The 13,570-nt window shown below is 37.4% G+C and overlaps 1 protein-coding gene across 1 annotated transcript; it reads right to left on the bottom strand.

Moving 5' to 3' along the window:
- Positions 1-2,256: 2,256 nt before the first annotated feature.
- LOC133979070 (prolactin receptor-like) lies at positions 2,257-12,541 on the bottom strand. The gene is made up of 8 exons (XM_062417503.1): positions 12,481-12,541; positions 9,931-10,063; positions 7,478-7,647; positions 5,905-6,071; positions 4,127-4,268; positions 3,940-4,036; positions 3,770-3,839; positions 2,257-3,021 (listed from the first exon to the last, which is right to left on the bottom strand). The coding sequence occupies exons 1-8, from the start codon at positions 12,539-12,541 to the stop codon at positions 2,257-2,259; spliced, it is 1,605 nt and encodes a 534-aa protein (XP_062273487.1).
- Between the last annotated feature and the right edge of the window lie 1,029 nt (positions 12,542-13,570).

Below are 13,570 nucleotides of genomic sequence, written 5' to 3'. Positions count from 1 at the left end.
AAGATGGAGAAGCTGGAGCAGGAGAATACAGGTTCATTCACATAGTGATCAACAAATTCATGTAATGTTCACATAAATATTACTTTTAGGAGTAATTTACTGCTTTTATTGTAGCCATACAGGCCAGAGTGACAGCCAGTGAAAGCAAGAACGCCCACCCTTCCCCATTTTTGACTTTTTCGACACTACCGGCCCTGTTGTTTTTTTCAATTTTTGCCCAATATGGAAAATCCTTCACAATTTTCACATAACGCCTCAGCTGTGCTTGATTTTGCTCCTTTCTCACTCAGCCCGCCACCCTGGCCCCTTTTAGCAAGGTTTGAGACAATCGCCCACCCTTCCCCATTTTTGACTTTTTCGACACTACCGGCCCTGTCGTTTTTTTCAATTTTTGACCGGTTTGGAAAATCCTTCAGTTTTCACATTACGCCCTAACAGTGCTTGATTTTGCTCCTTTCTCACTCTGCTTTAGAGCGTTTAGGTGGCATCTTGGCTGCTGAACTGCTAACCCGCCTATTCAAATTCACCACCACAGACGGGTTGTAGCTGTGGTGGCAGTGGGGCAATCACATGTTGCATTATGACGCTTGCGTTGATTGGCTGCGAGCAAGTCTCTACAAACAGTCATATTTTCTAGCTCTGGGTGCAAAAAGGATCGATTGCAGGTATCGTCTGACAGGAGACGATTTGATACTACTTGGTATTTATGTCGGTTGATACCTTTTAAAAGTATCAAGTACCGATACCCAGACCTACCAGTATCACAGGCTGAAGAGGAACAGCCACACAACCAAATATAAAATATAAACATATAAACCTCAGATTCGAACAAATGTCAATTAAATAGATCAAATTTAACAAGAGTTATAATTTCTGGTAACTTAACAGACTGAAAAATTATGAAACTATCCTTTAAAATGATAAACACAACAGTAAATGATCAAACTTTGATCTGATTTAAGTATCTTTGGGAAATATTTTCATTTTATCAAAAACGGTCAATTTACTTGAAACATTTTAAACCAAAGTTCACAAATTCCAAAAGATGCATGTTTTTAACTCAATGACACAGACATCCATAACCTGAGGCAGCGAAGACGAAAATAATCCTGTTTTTTTAAGTGGTTAAAAAGGAAAAAATAGAACAAACACATTTTAATACCTCGTCCATCATCTTTGTTTCTATGAAAATTATGAGATCATTAGATATGAGATAATTACTGATATTTGTTCAAGGTGTAACATTTTCCATCCTGTGTAACATTTAGTGATGAAACTCATGTTGAATAAGCTTCAGGAAGAGTCATTCTTTTAAAATATGTTGCATTTTAAATTCATCTCACACACAAAAATTAACAAATACACTGTTTATTTGATTAGACAACAAATATGTTTATGTTTCATCCATTTCTTTTAATTCCATCCTTAATTTAAGTAAATCAAATTTAAAGAATCATTTTGTGGACAGATTTGTTTGTTGCATACATCAAACTCACCACATTCAAAATGTTAGTGTCACAGATCTTCTGTCGTAGTGTGAGTTTTTGTTACTTGTGTGTACATCCCACATAAACCAGAAAGGCCTGAATTTACCTCGGCCCACAGTAAAAAACAAAAACAAAAACAGACTGTAAAACCACCGTGTAACCATTCACCACCAACTTCTCTTTAAAGTCTGATTCTAAAGTGATATTCCATGTTTCTATTTGTAGTGAAAATCCCCCGAAGAGAACAAAACCAACGATACTTAAGTCCGTCTTTCAGTGTTTTTACAGAATATAGAAGGAAAATATATTTATTAAAAGTTAAATCCACACACACAGTCCTGCTGCTGTAAATACTGCCTGACAATCATACCATTTACTGCTGTTTTAAGTCATATTTAAATATTAAACTACAGCACTCAGCTGTTCTATGAGTTTCTTTTAACCCTCCTGCTATCTTCACGTCGACCGTGCAACTGTTTATAAAACATAACGTATAAATTATCCCCCAATTCTGTGTTAGATCTTTTTTAAGCCAACTCCAACCTATTACCACAGGTTTTACACTTATATTTTCCTCTTCCACAGAGCCTGCCATTTTTGTACAGTAGCCCAGAATCAACAGGAGGGTTAATAAGGAAATCATGTAGTAGTGATGTTTTTTTTAAAGATTAATGTCCAAGAGAGCCACAAATTATAGTGAGAGATGGACTCATGCATCATTAAATCACAAGTCTTTCCTGTTTTGGACAAAGCATGTAACACTAAAATGTTACATTAAAGGAGGCCCGGGGATCGTATCCACGTATCCGCTGTCGATAAGCTCCGTGCAAACTCCCACTTTGCTCAGTCCGGTCACATGAGTATTCCCTGGCTTCTGATTGGTGCAGAGTGTGTAGTGGTTACTCTTTTCTCTACAGGACGAGTCAAGAAGTGAGGCGCTTTGTTTCTGGAGGAGAACCACACTCTCACCCGTCACCTCCTTCACTCTGCTGTAGTCGTCCAGCACCTCGTCTTCTTGTCCCTGAACGCCACAGCTGTCGAGCGGGACGTTTTCTTTGTCAAAGATAAGAATGATCTTATCCTTCACCTGTTTCACTTGGCTGTAGTCCACCTCCTGTACGTAGTGTGCAGATTTCTGAATGTCCACGTAGCTGCTGTTTGCGAAGGGTTTGGCGGCATTCACAGCGGACGGACTCTGATATGTTCCCTCTGTGTTTATACTCTGATGTTTCTGAGCAGGCTCCACGTTAGATAATCTCTCCCCACACAGAGACTTGTTACTGTTTATGAAGTTATCGATTTCATCCTTCCTTTCACTCGCTTTCTCCCACTCATTCAGGCCGGGCGTTGAATCCTTACAGTCGAGGTGGAATCCAGCAGGAATTATAAAGCTTCTCTTCCTTTTTTGAGAGCGGAGACTGTCACCCTTTTCAGACACAATCAGGTAGTCCTCCATCTTGTCCTTCCAGGCCACCAGAGGAGGAAAGCTCTGGTTGGTGATCAGGGCGTTGACGATGTCTTCAGATCGTCCGCTCTGGAAGGATTAATTAGAATAGAATAGAATAAAAGTTTACTATTGTCCACCATGGTGGAAAATTGTCTTTTGCTCACCAATAACAGACATACAGTATACAGAAATTACCATAGAACAACCACAGAATCCATAAAATCTTTCTTAAAATACATAAAAACATATATCAGTTACTGTGTGCGTATTGATCATTTGGAGGCGTTTAAAATATTAATTACACTCTTATAAATATTCCTGGTTGCCAAAGGTAGTCTGTAGCACCCAAACGGTGAACATTTTAAAATCCAGTTTAAAAAATGTTTCTTTTCATGTGCTTATATAATTGAGCTCTTTTAAAGAATTTTACATTTTAATCTTTCATTTTGCAATGTATGTTCTTTTAATCATTTTAATGCAAATCATTATTTTATGCTGCACTCTCATATTTTATGCTCTATTTTAGTCTAGCTTTTTTATTTTCTTTCTCTCCTTCTATTTTTCTGTACTTTGTTTTATTTTTTATTATAATTGGGTTCTTTTTATTTTACAATGCTCCTCGCTTTCTTCCTCGTCCTCTCAGTGAACAGTTGGTTAAAAGAGGTTTGAGGTGAAGCAACTCTTTTACTGTCCAAGACGATATATCATCTTAGGGTTTGTTCTTAGATTGGCAGCTCAGGTGATCGTACCAGGCTGGTATTATAACATCACTATTATTATCAGAGCTAAAACTGGTTTGTGGATGAGCTGAAAACACAACATGACTCAGTTTTACCTTTAGCAGTTGAACATCAACTCCTCTTATCTTTGGACCAGGAACAGGGGGCAGAAGACACTGCTTCACACTGAGGAACAAAAGAAAGTGAGTCATAAATCTCATTATCTTTATCATCTCAACGTTATATGAGTGGTTATATATCTTTTTTCTTTTTGTAGAAGATATACCGTTTCCTCTTCATGACCAAGATAGATATTGCTGCTAGAAATGGAACTGAAGACACAGCAGAGACCAAAATCCAAAATGGTCTCTCCTTCTGAAGATCTAAATTAAAATATACATATATATATTTATTAGTAGATGTAACACGTTGCTGAAAAGCCAAAGAAGGAGCAAAGAACTTATGAGACTTACAGTCGGGGATTTTTACGAGGGTGGCGTTGCTCCACTCGCTCCAGGAGCCGTGGTCTAGTCTACAGCGCACCTGGACCACGTACACCACCCCGGGATTGACGCTGTACAGTGTGAGGTGGGTTTGTCTACCTGCCTCGTACTCCTAGGAAAAAAAAAAACTTTTTATTTAAGTCATACATTGCAGGGTAGAGTTTGTTAATCCTAGTTTTATAAATAAAAATCCGATTAAATTGTTTCTAATCTAACACAACCTTGAGATGGTTGGATGCTTGGAAAAAAAGAAACAGCACAATATCTAGATTTATGTTATGTTATATATATATTGTATTAGTATTTTAAAAGACGAGTAAAGGTCTTGAAATAACTGTTGAGCTTGGCAAAAAAAAAAAAAAGCATTAACATCACCAAACCGAATAAAAAGCAGGACAGAGGAGCTCTCGTTGGCTTTTGCGTAGTATATTTTCTATATTTTCAGGACGTCATTGGCTTTTTACTCCTGAAGGTTTTGTTGCACTTACAGTAACTAAATTAGCTGTCGTCAACCCAAGTAAAACATTATATTTCACCTGGTTCATTGTCTCCACTGCGCCTCCTCTTCTGTGCTGTCTGCTGTGTGTGTGTGTGTGTGTGTGTGTGTGTGTGTGTGTGTGTGTGTGTGTGTGTGTGTGTGTGTGTGTGTGTGTGTGTGTGTATGAGAGCAGAGGAGAGGCTGCTGCATTGACCCTGAGTTACATCAAAACAGAGAGAACCGATTTCAAATAAGAACCAGGTTTTTGGGGGGCATCCCTTCTCATTTTAGATCAGATATCACCCTGTGATTCTCTAGTAGGAATGTCCAGGTTGTTTGAAGATCCTGTTAGTGCCTTTGTTAAGAGGAACACAGAAATGTAACTTCTTAAATCCCTTAATGAATATACAGGTTTTATCTTGATATTGTGTTTAATTAAATTAAACACATGCAATCCTCCCTTCATGATGTGTTTCTTTAGTGACTTTTAATACAAAGATGCATTATGTACAACACAAGAGTTATGAAAGCGCCTTGTTGAGTAACATGAGGTGTTGCTGTATGATGAGGGTAATTTACAGTAATCTGGTTTTTCCGGTACGTTTGGTCTGCTCCGCCCTTCACAATGCAAATCATGAAAGGAACACTTACAGGATTTGTCTGCTGTTTACGACTCATGATACAGTCTTATGATAGTGTCGCTTATATGCACACGACTAATGTAAACATACTAGGGATGAATGCAATTAAACTAATATAATAACAATATAAACTGGGGTATATTATCACTCAACACCAATATTATTCTTGTACGTAATGTTATGATTCTTTTTTAATATATTTTACTACTGTACCACTGTTTTTATTGCTTTTTTAATTATTATTTATTGTTCTTTTTTTTTTATTGATGCTCTTCTAAATTCACTTTCCACTTTTCTGCTGTAATGCTGTAAATTTCCTCATCGAGGGACTAATAAAGGAATATCTTATCTTATCTTAATAGTATTTTTCTCAATTCATTTGAAACATAACACACTTTTAATAGTCATTTTATCCAGGAGATATTAAGTTTTTTCTGTATAGAGTTTATAGAGGAAGCCAGAAAATGTTCATCATTTTTACTGCAAGTTTTTTTAAATGCAAATTACAGATTGTACCTTTAAAGTTACCGTTTTGTCCTTTAGTACAACACGATGACAGCAGGAACCTCCTTCACCCCACTCTATGTGCATCTCAGTTATTTATTTATTTTTTACATTTTAACACTCACCTTCCATTTGTCTGTGTTTTCTTGTTTGACTCTTAGTTGATAATCGGGGGTGACCCAGCCGGACCGGGTGTCTGTTTTGTGGGGACGCTCCCATCTCACATGGAGATTCAGACTTTCCTCTCTCTCCTCTACCAGCAGCGTAATATTACTAGGAGCGTTGGGCTTCACTGAAAGAGGCCACAAAAACATAGACAATACTTCAAATTTGACCAATAAATGTTCTAATATTTAAGTGTTTAGATCCCTAGGAACAAATCTAATGTAGCTCTGCTTCAGATGCACTATAAGCAGACGTGTCACACGTGCCATTGCCTGGGTTACCAAACAAAAGATGTGAAATGTGATCCAAGACTGTGCACAAGTTTTCACAACGGCCACAAACCAGTTCCCCCTCATTCTGTTCGTGTTTGCGTCTTGTGTCTGTCTCTCGATACTTTTCCATTCCTTACTGAGCTCACTGAAGGCTGCGCGACCAATAAAACTATGACTGTGAATCATTAGCTGAATCAATGCAGATAATTTGTGCTGATGAATACACAGATCCAGTAGCAGTCAATAGTTCAAGGTGTGTCGTTCCCGGTCTGACACAAAAGCACTGTTAAGCAGATTAAACTGTTCTTAATAATATAGTAAAATAATTAAAATGATCATTAATCAAAGAGAGATTTGTTATCATTTAATTAAAACGAGTTGCACAATAAGTACGACTGTGCAGAGCCAAACCTTTTGCATATTCTTCAAAACAGTTTAGAGTTTAGACATTTTTAATATGCAGAAGGTTACTTTCTCTCAGTTAATGTCTTTGTTAGCAGTGTTGGGGAGTAACTAGTAACTAAAAAAAGTAAATGTGTAATTAAATTACAGTTTCTAATGAAAATGTTGATGATTACAAAGTAGGTTACATCTGAAGTCAGACCTTTAAGATTTAGCTCAGGAGGGTTTTTCCCTTATTTTTAAAACATATTTAACATGAGACTGAATACATATATTGATGTTTTTAATTCTTAGAAATCAATATTTTTTTATATTTTTGTAAATAAATCATGAAGTGGGCTCAAATGGTGTCACAGTACCAGTTAAGCCCATGCCAGACCTTTAACCTTTTTCATAAAATATCTAATGAATACATTTTCAAATGAGAGATAAATCTTGCTTTATAAGAAATGATCTCCCTTATAAATCATGTCAGTATCCATGAAAAACACCCAAACTTAGATTTTGGTGCTTAATCGGTACACTTACCCAAACAGTTGAAATGATTGGTTAGAAAATTAGAAAAGTAATCAAATGTAATAAGCTGACAATGCTTTGATTGAGTAATTGAAGTATTTACATTACTGATTACATTTTTAACAGGTTAACTAGTACCAGTAATCTGTAACCTATTACATTTCCAGAGTAACCTTCCCAACACTGTTTGTTCGTCTGCATTTTGGTTTGCATAATCTTCTTTTAAATACAGACAGATTCATGTTAATGTTTAAATTTTGGGGGTTTTTTTTAGGACAGCTTTTACAAAAACAGGGGCATATCTATGTCAATAAATCCCCTTTCTTTGGGAATAACAGCTTACCGATTTCCACCACGTCTATCTGTAAGATGTCTGAAGTGGCGTTGCCAAGGGCGTTGGAGGCTACCACTCTCAGGTAGTAGTAGACCCAGATGGAGGTGTGGTTCTTGTTGAAGTAACAGGAGTTCCTCCCTGCCGAGCGGTAGTCTGGACACTCGTGTGTTCCCTCCAATCTAAACTCAGACAAAACAAGACCTTTACTGACGAGGATATGCTAAATATACAACAAAGCCAGCCTTGTGTAACTATGCTGTGGGTAGTAAATACATGTAAGCACTACATAAACAAGTACTACGCTCCACTGAGAGAGGCTTTTTACTAATAATCAGTCATGATATGTGTTCACACGGTTTCCTTACAGATAACTGAAACATAATAAAAGATCTAATACAATCTTTTCAGAAAGAAGAAATAAAATCATATTTTCTGACAGATTCTATGAACTTAAGGGGTAAGCAGTGGTGGAAGAAATACTCAGATCTTAAGTAAAAGTACCAATATAGCAATGTAAAAATACTCCATTACAAGTAAAAATCCTGCATGAAAAAGCCTTCTTAGTAAAAGTACATAAATATTATGAGCTTGATGTAGTTAAAGTATTACAGTAAAAGTAGTGGTTTGGTCCCTCTGACTGAGTTGACGCAAATTTATTCAAACAGCGTTCATTTTTTTAACGCGCGATTAATGCGCGCAAGTTCTGTTTGACCCTTGCCACGACCTGTAGTTTGAAATAAGGAAGTGATGCAGCAGTAAGGTTTAGGATAACAGGCAGAGTCTCACATACCAAGCATAGAGCTGATACAGAGTAACGTCCTCCCGCTCACCAAAGGTGTGTGTATGAGCGTTTTTATGTGTGTGTGTGTGAGAGAGAGAGCCCACGTGAGCGAGTGTGTGTGTGTGTGTGTGTATGTGTGTGTGTGTGAGAGCGAGGAAAGAGAGAGAGAGAGATAGAGATAGAGATAGAGAGATAGAGAGAGAGAGAGAGAGAGAGAGAGAGAGAGAGAGAGAGAGAGAGAGAGAGAGAGAGAGAGAGAGAGAGAGAGAGAGAGAGAGAGAGATAGAGAGAGAGAGAGACTGTGTGTGTGAACGGGTGAGTGAATAAAACTGGTTCCTAATTGATATCACAACTAACAGCACATTTTTGGAGCATGCAGTATTTCTTTGTTCTGGCTTGTTTCAATAATAATAAACATACATTTGCATAAAGAAAGAATATGTGTCCACTCCCATGTTTATAAGAGTATTAAAAACTTGAAAAATATCCCTTTATACCACATTTAGAAAAAAATAATAAGTGTGCGATTAATCAGGATTAAATATTTTAATCGATTGACAGCCCTAATAATAATATATGACATCATTAGATTATTAATAGTGGAGCAGCATGTTACTGTTGTAGCTGCTGGAGGTGGAGCCAGTTTACACTACTTTATATACAGTTAGCTAGTTTAGTCCAGTGGTTCCCAACCTAGGGGTTGGGTCCCTCCAAAAGGTCAGCAGGTAAATCTGAGGGGTCGTGAGATGATTAAAGGGAGAGGAAAGAAGAAAAAATAAAAGGTTATGATAAAAAAAATGTTTTAAGTTTCTGGATTTTTTTCTCTAATCTTTGATTTGTGCTGAATTTTTGAAAGCTTTAAATATTTTCATCTAAAAAGTATCTGAAGCTGTGAAATAAAATGTAGTGGAGTAAAAAGTACAATATCTCCCTCTGAAATGTAGTGAAGTGGAAGCATAAAATAGAAATACTCAAGCAAAGTACAACTACCTCAAATATGTACTTAAGTATGAGTAAATGTACTTTAAGATATTTTAGTCTTTAAAGAAACATCTTAATTATTTAACTGTCACCAAACATAAACTGTTTATGTATATTTGCCCCATGTGAAGAGTTCACAGCTGTTCTATTGACTCTTTGAGGCTGTATTTAGACACAGTGGTGCTGTGAGCTAAATGCTGAGGTCAGCATGCTGATAAGCACACAGCGACAACACTAACATTTTGATGTGTTAGTTTATTGTGTTCATTTGTTAATTAGCACTAGTTTTCAACCACAACTCTGCACAACACGTTAAATATATTAACATGAAAGTTACTGAATATCAGCTCTCAGGCAAACCTCCTACTCTAGCAGCAGTAACAGTATTGGCATTTTGCCTTTAGGTCGGGGCAGGTGAGGGTCAAGCAGGTGAAGCATTTCAAGTCCGCGGGGTTAACTGCACAGCAACAAAGACTTGTGCTCAGCTGACTGAGCACAAGTGCGTGAACAAGGGAGCTGGTAGTTTTCCACTCTCCTGTCAACGACTCCACACTGACAGCTTAGCAACAGCTTTACATGCTCTCCGACACATCACAAACCAGTTCATCTTCCCTCCCATCCATGTGTGCATGTCTACACAAAATAAAACAATAAAGACTACTGCAGATACAAGTAAACAATAATTCATGATAGGACTGACTTTTCTCTCTCGTAGTAGAGGCGGTGTGTGGTAGGCAGCCCTCCGTCGGAGCCCGGCTCCCACCAGCAGGTGAACGTCTCCTTCTCAGGGGACGTGCAGCCGAGCAGGACTGGTTTCCCTGGTGGAGACTTGCCTGGCAATACATGTGACAAACAAACATCAGCTCCAAATTTAGCACTAATACACTAACTACGCACTTATACAATAAAAACCTGTGGCACAATTAGACTATGATTTAAATTACGTTAAATCGCTGCTTAATCCAAATTACATTTAAATCATTTTCTCACCTATTTAATCATGCAGAAAGTTTATTTGTCCAGGTTTTGAGATACGCAGTACCAGACATTAAAACTATATAATAGCACATATGAAATCATGTAGTAAGCAAAAAAAAAAAAGTGCTGAACGACTCTTTGCATTCTCTCAACCAGCTTCATGAGATCGTCATGATTTTCAGTTAACAAGTGTACCTTGTCAAAAGTTAATTGGTGGACCATCTGTTGTCTTTTGCCAAAGGTAATGTTGGTATACAGCAATGAGCCCTTATTGACTACTGTAGTAATCCATATTAAGAACTGCTCAGCTACAAAATAACAGTCCATCATTACTTTAAGCTACCTAGAGCACGAACAAATAGGTACAAATTTTCATTTGGTCCATGTTCAATCAATGAAATTAACTTGCACAACTCTTGATTGCACTGCTTTTGTGGCTCAATTTTGTAAATGACTGTGATTGTGAAGATATAATGTATGACAGAGTTAACTCTTTTATACTTTTACTACTATACTACTTTTAACTCTGATCCTGATTGTTTATTATCAAGATTGGTTGTGCTGTATGCTGCGATGATGTTCTATGTCATTTATTATTGTTGTGTTGGTTGTTTTTTATACTGTCACTGCAAATCAAATTAAATAAATCAATAAAGCTCTGAACTGAACTAAGATATGAAGGTCTGTCGATCAGCGAAATTTTAGGAAACTCTCAAAGTTTCTTCAAGTGCAGTCGTAAAAACCATCAAACGCCATGATGAAATGATGAAACTGGCTCTCGGGAGAGGAAGACCGATAGTCACTTCTGCTGCAGAGGTCATCGTCAACCTCTTCAACATCAAGTGTTTGGAGGAGACTGCCTGAATCAGATCTCCACACGGTTGAATTGCTGCAAAGAAACCACGACAGTAGACTGGCGGGAATCAGTGAAAAGTTGAGACTTTTGGTTCCAGCCGCTGAGTCAAAGACGGTGAACTGATGGTATCTGCATGTGTGTTTCCCACCGTGGAGCGTGAAGGAGGAGGAGGTGTGACACTGTTGGTGTTTTACTCAGACTTAATCAGCATGTCAGCCTGCAGCAACACGCCATCCCATCTGGTTTGCTCTTAGTTGGACTATCATTAGTTTCTCAACAGGACAGTGACCCAGAGGACACCTCCAGGCATTTTAAGGATTTTTTTGGGATGTGATGGATCAAAGTCTTAAATGTGCTTATTCGCTTTTTGTCAAAGACTTTAGACAACCAGAGTATCAACTTTATAGAAAATTCCTGTCTGTCAGCTATGGGACGCCACCAGTATCACATCTCACATGCTTTTAGTGCTGTGAGGCCTCACTGGTGACCACTTAAAGGACGATTATGACCAGTTGCCCAGCAACCAGCGGAGGTTTCAGGAAGTTGCAGCTCTAAGCTAAAAATAGTCCACCCAAAAAAAAGGCAAATAGTTGTTTTTACGCTTCAGTTTTGGTATGGATACAAGTTAAATAAACAAGACATTACATGTTCATTAGTGAGTCTAGGTCAGACTCTAGTGACTCTGGAGATTATTCAGACATGAAACCAACACGTACAATATGTCATCACATAAAGATGTCCACATAAAGATGAGCTCAATATTTCCTCAGTAGAGAGTAGCTCCAATAATAACTACTGACAGTGAGATCTGCATCATAACTAAGACATTAAGTCCCATTTTCTTTGTACTGTATAAATTATGATGACTTAAGAGAGTTATTGATTTAATGAAATCACTCGACAAAAACCCTGAACTATTGTGCATGTGTTCAGATTAGCAAAAACAGAGATGGCTGTTTAATTTTGATGTGTTTAAGTCTGATAACTTCATCTCAAAAGCCTGGAAAAGAAGGCAAGATTGTTTATTTAATTAGTATTTATTTTGATTTTTCAGTCATAAACAGTAAACTTCTGTCAGTAAATTAAAACTTCTGTACCACTCAGTTATGGTCTGAAGACCTGAAGGTAAGAGATGCCTTAATTGTTTCTTTATTTTCTTTCTCTGCTGTTTGACAGTGTAAACGCTGTACTCTGGTCCTGGCTTATCTTGTGAGCCCCTGCAGGCCGGGTGCACAGTTGTTTTGTATGACATAATAATAAAGATTTAACTGATTCATTGATTCATTATTTGTGAAAAGAGATGCTGATGTTGAAGTTATTATTATTAGTATGATTATATTTTTGCATTCTGAGTGAACCTTTAAACAGGATGTTATTGTTACCCACAGATAACATCATTCAAGCCTTTTAACTTACTGTTGCACTCTGCAGCTGCAAACAGCAGCGAGAGCAGCGCCAGACCAACATACTTCGTCATCCTCGCCCAAACTGTCACCCTATGTGCCCGGAAAAAAATAAAAGGAAGTGACATCACAAGTTTGTGGTTAATGACACGACATACACCCATAGCTGTGCACCTTGTCTTTACCTAAAACAAGGCGCTACGAAGGGAAAACACGATAATTGTACACGCTATAGCCGAAACACACAGTACAGAACATGAGCAGTCCTCATGTGCTGATGAAATATATGTGTGAGACTTAACGTGGATGTTAGGATTTAAACCTTTATTTAAGCTCTATAAGTTAATACAGACAGATTAAAAGGTGAGAAGTTACACTGGATTTCAACATGAAACTGGATTTACAAGAATTAACTAGACACCTGTGAAAAGATGAAGGATATATCCTGGTGATATTATATTAAATCTGTAAAACAACCCCTATTCTTTTTACTTTTCTGCCTCTTTGGAATTTTACAGACTGCTTCCTGATTGACTCTGAGTATATTTCTACTTGCTGGGGCAGGCTCTGAAACAGCTTTTCTTCCTTTCCTTGCTCATTAAAATGCTTGATGCAATTACTCATCAGAGGAGCTGTGAGAAAACTTCCTTCACTGACAGCCAAACTTTATTATTTACACAATACTACAAGTTATACCTTTCAACTAACTTTTTCTCTCCTTGTTTTTTGTGTGTGTGCAGTAACCAAAGCTCCTACAAGTTTGAACAGGTTCGTCTAAACAAGGCAAGGTTTTCATAATTCTGAACATAAGACAAGCAAAACTAGGTGCCAAAAATACCTAAAGCTTTATGGTGATACTAATTACCTCATTATCTGAGGTAATAGTATTATATATGTACTCTAATATTATTTATCTGCAGTGGGCCTGTCACAATAATTATCGACTTATCGTACAATAACCTAATTATCAGCATCATCATGTCTATATATCGACTTATCGTATGATACATGGACATGACCTTGATCTTTTTTTTTACGCCAGTATTTCCACACTTCACATTAGCAGCTAAGAGGCTATTTATGTCATGTTGGCTAAGCGAGTA

Source organism: Scomber scombrus, chromosome 4, assembly GCF_963691925.1.
Source record: "Scomber scombrus chromosome 4, fScoSco1.1, whole genome shotgun sequence".
Lineage (NCBI taxonomy): Eukaryota > Metazoa > Chordata > Actinopteri > Scombriformes > Scombridae > Scomber > Scomber scombrus.
This window is presented reverse-complemented; position numbering and strand designations above follow the sequence as displayed.

Bases quoted from the DNA above. Each gene is read 5' to 3' on its own strand.
- LOC133979070 (XM_062417503.1), bottom strand. From the start codon at position 12,541: ATGACGAAGTATGTTGGTCTGGCGCTGCTCTCGCTGCTGTTTGCAGCT. The intron at 4,269-5,904 runs GTGAGTGTTAAA...TTTTTTTCCTAG, and splicing joins AAAACACAGACAAATGGAAG to GAGTACGAGGCAGGTAGACA. The intron at 3,840-3,939 runs GTATATCTTCTA...TTTGTTCCTCAG, and splicing joins TTGGTCATGAAGAGGAAACG to TGTGAAGCAGTGTCTTCTGC.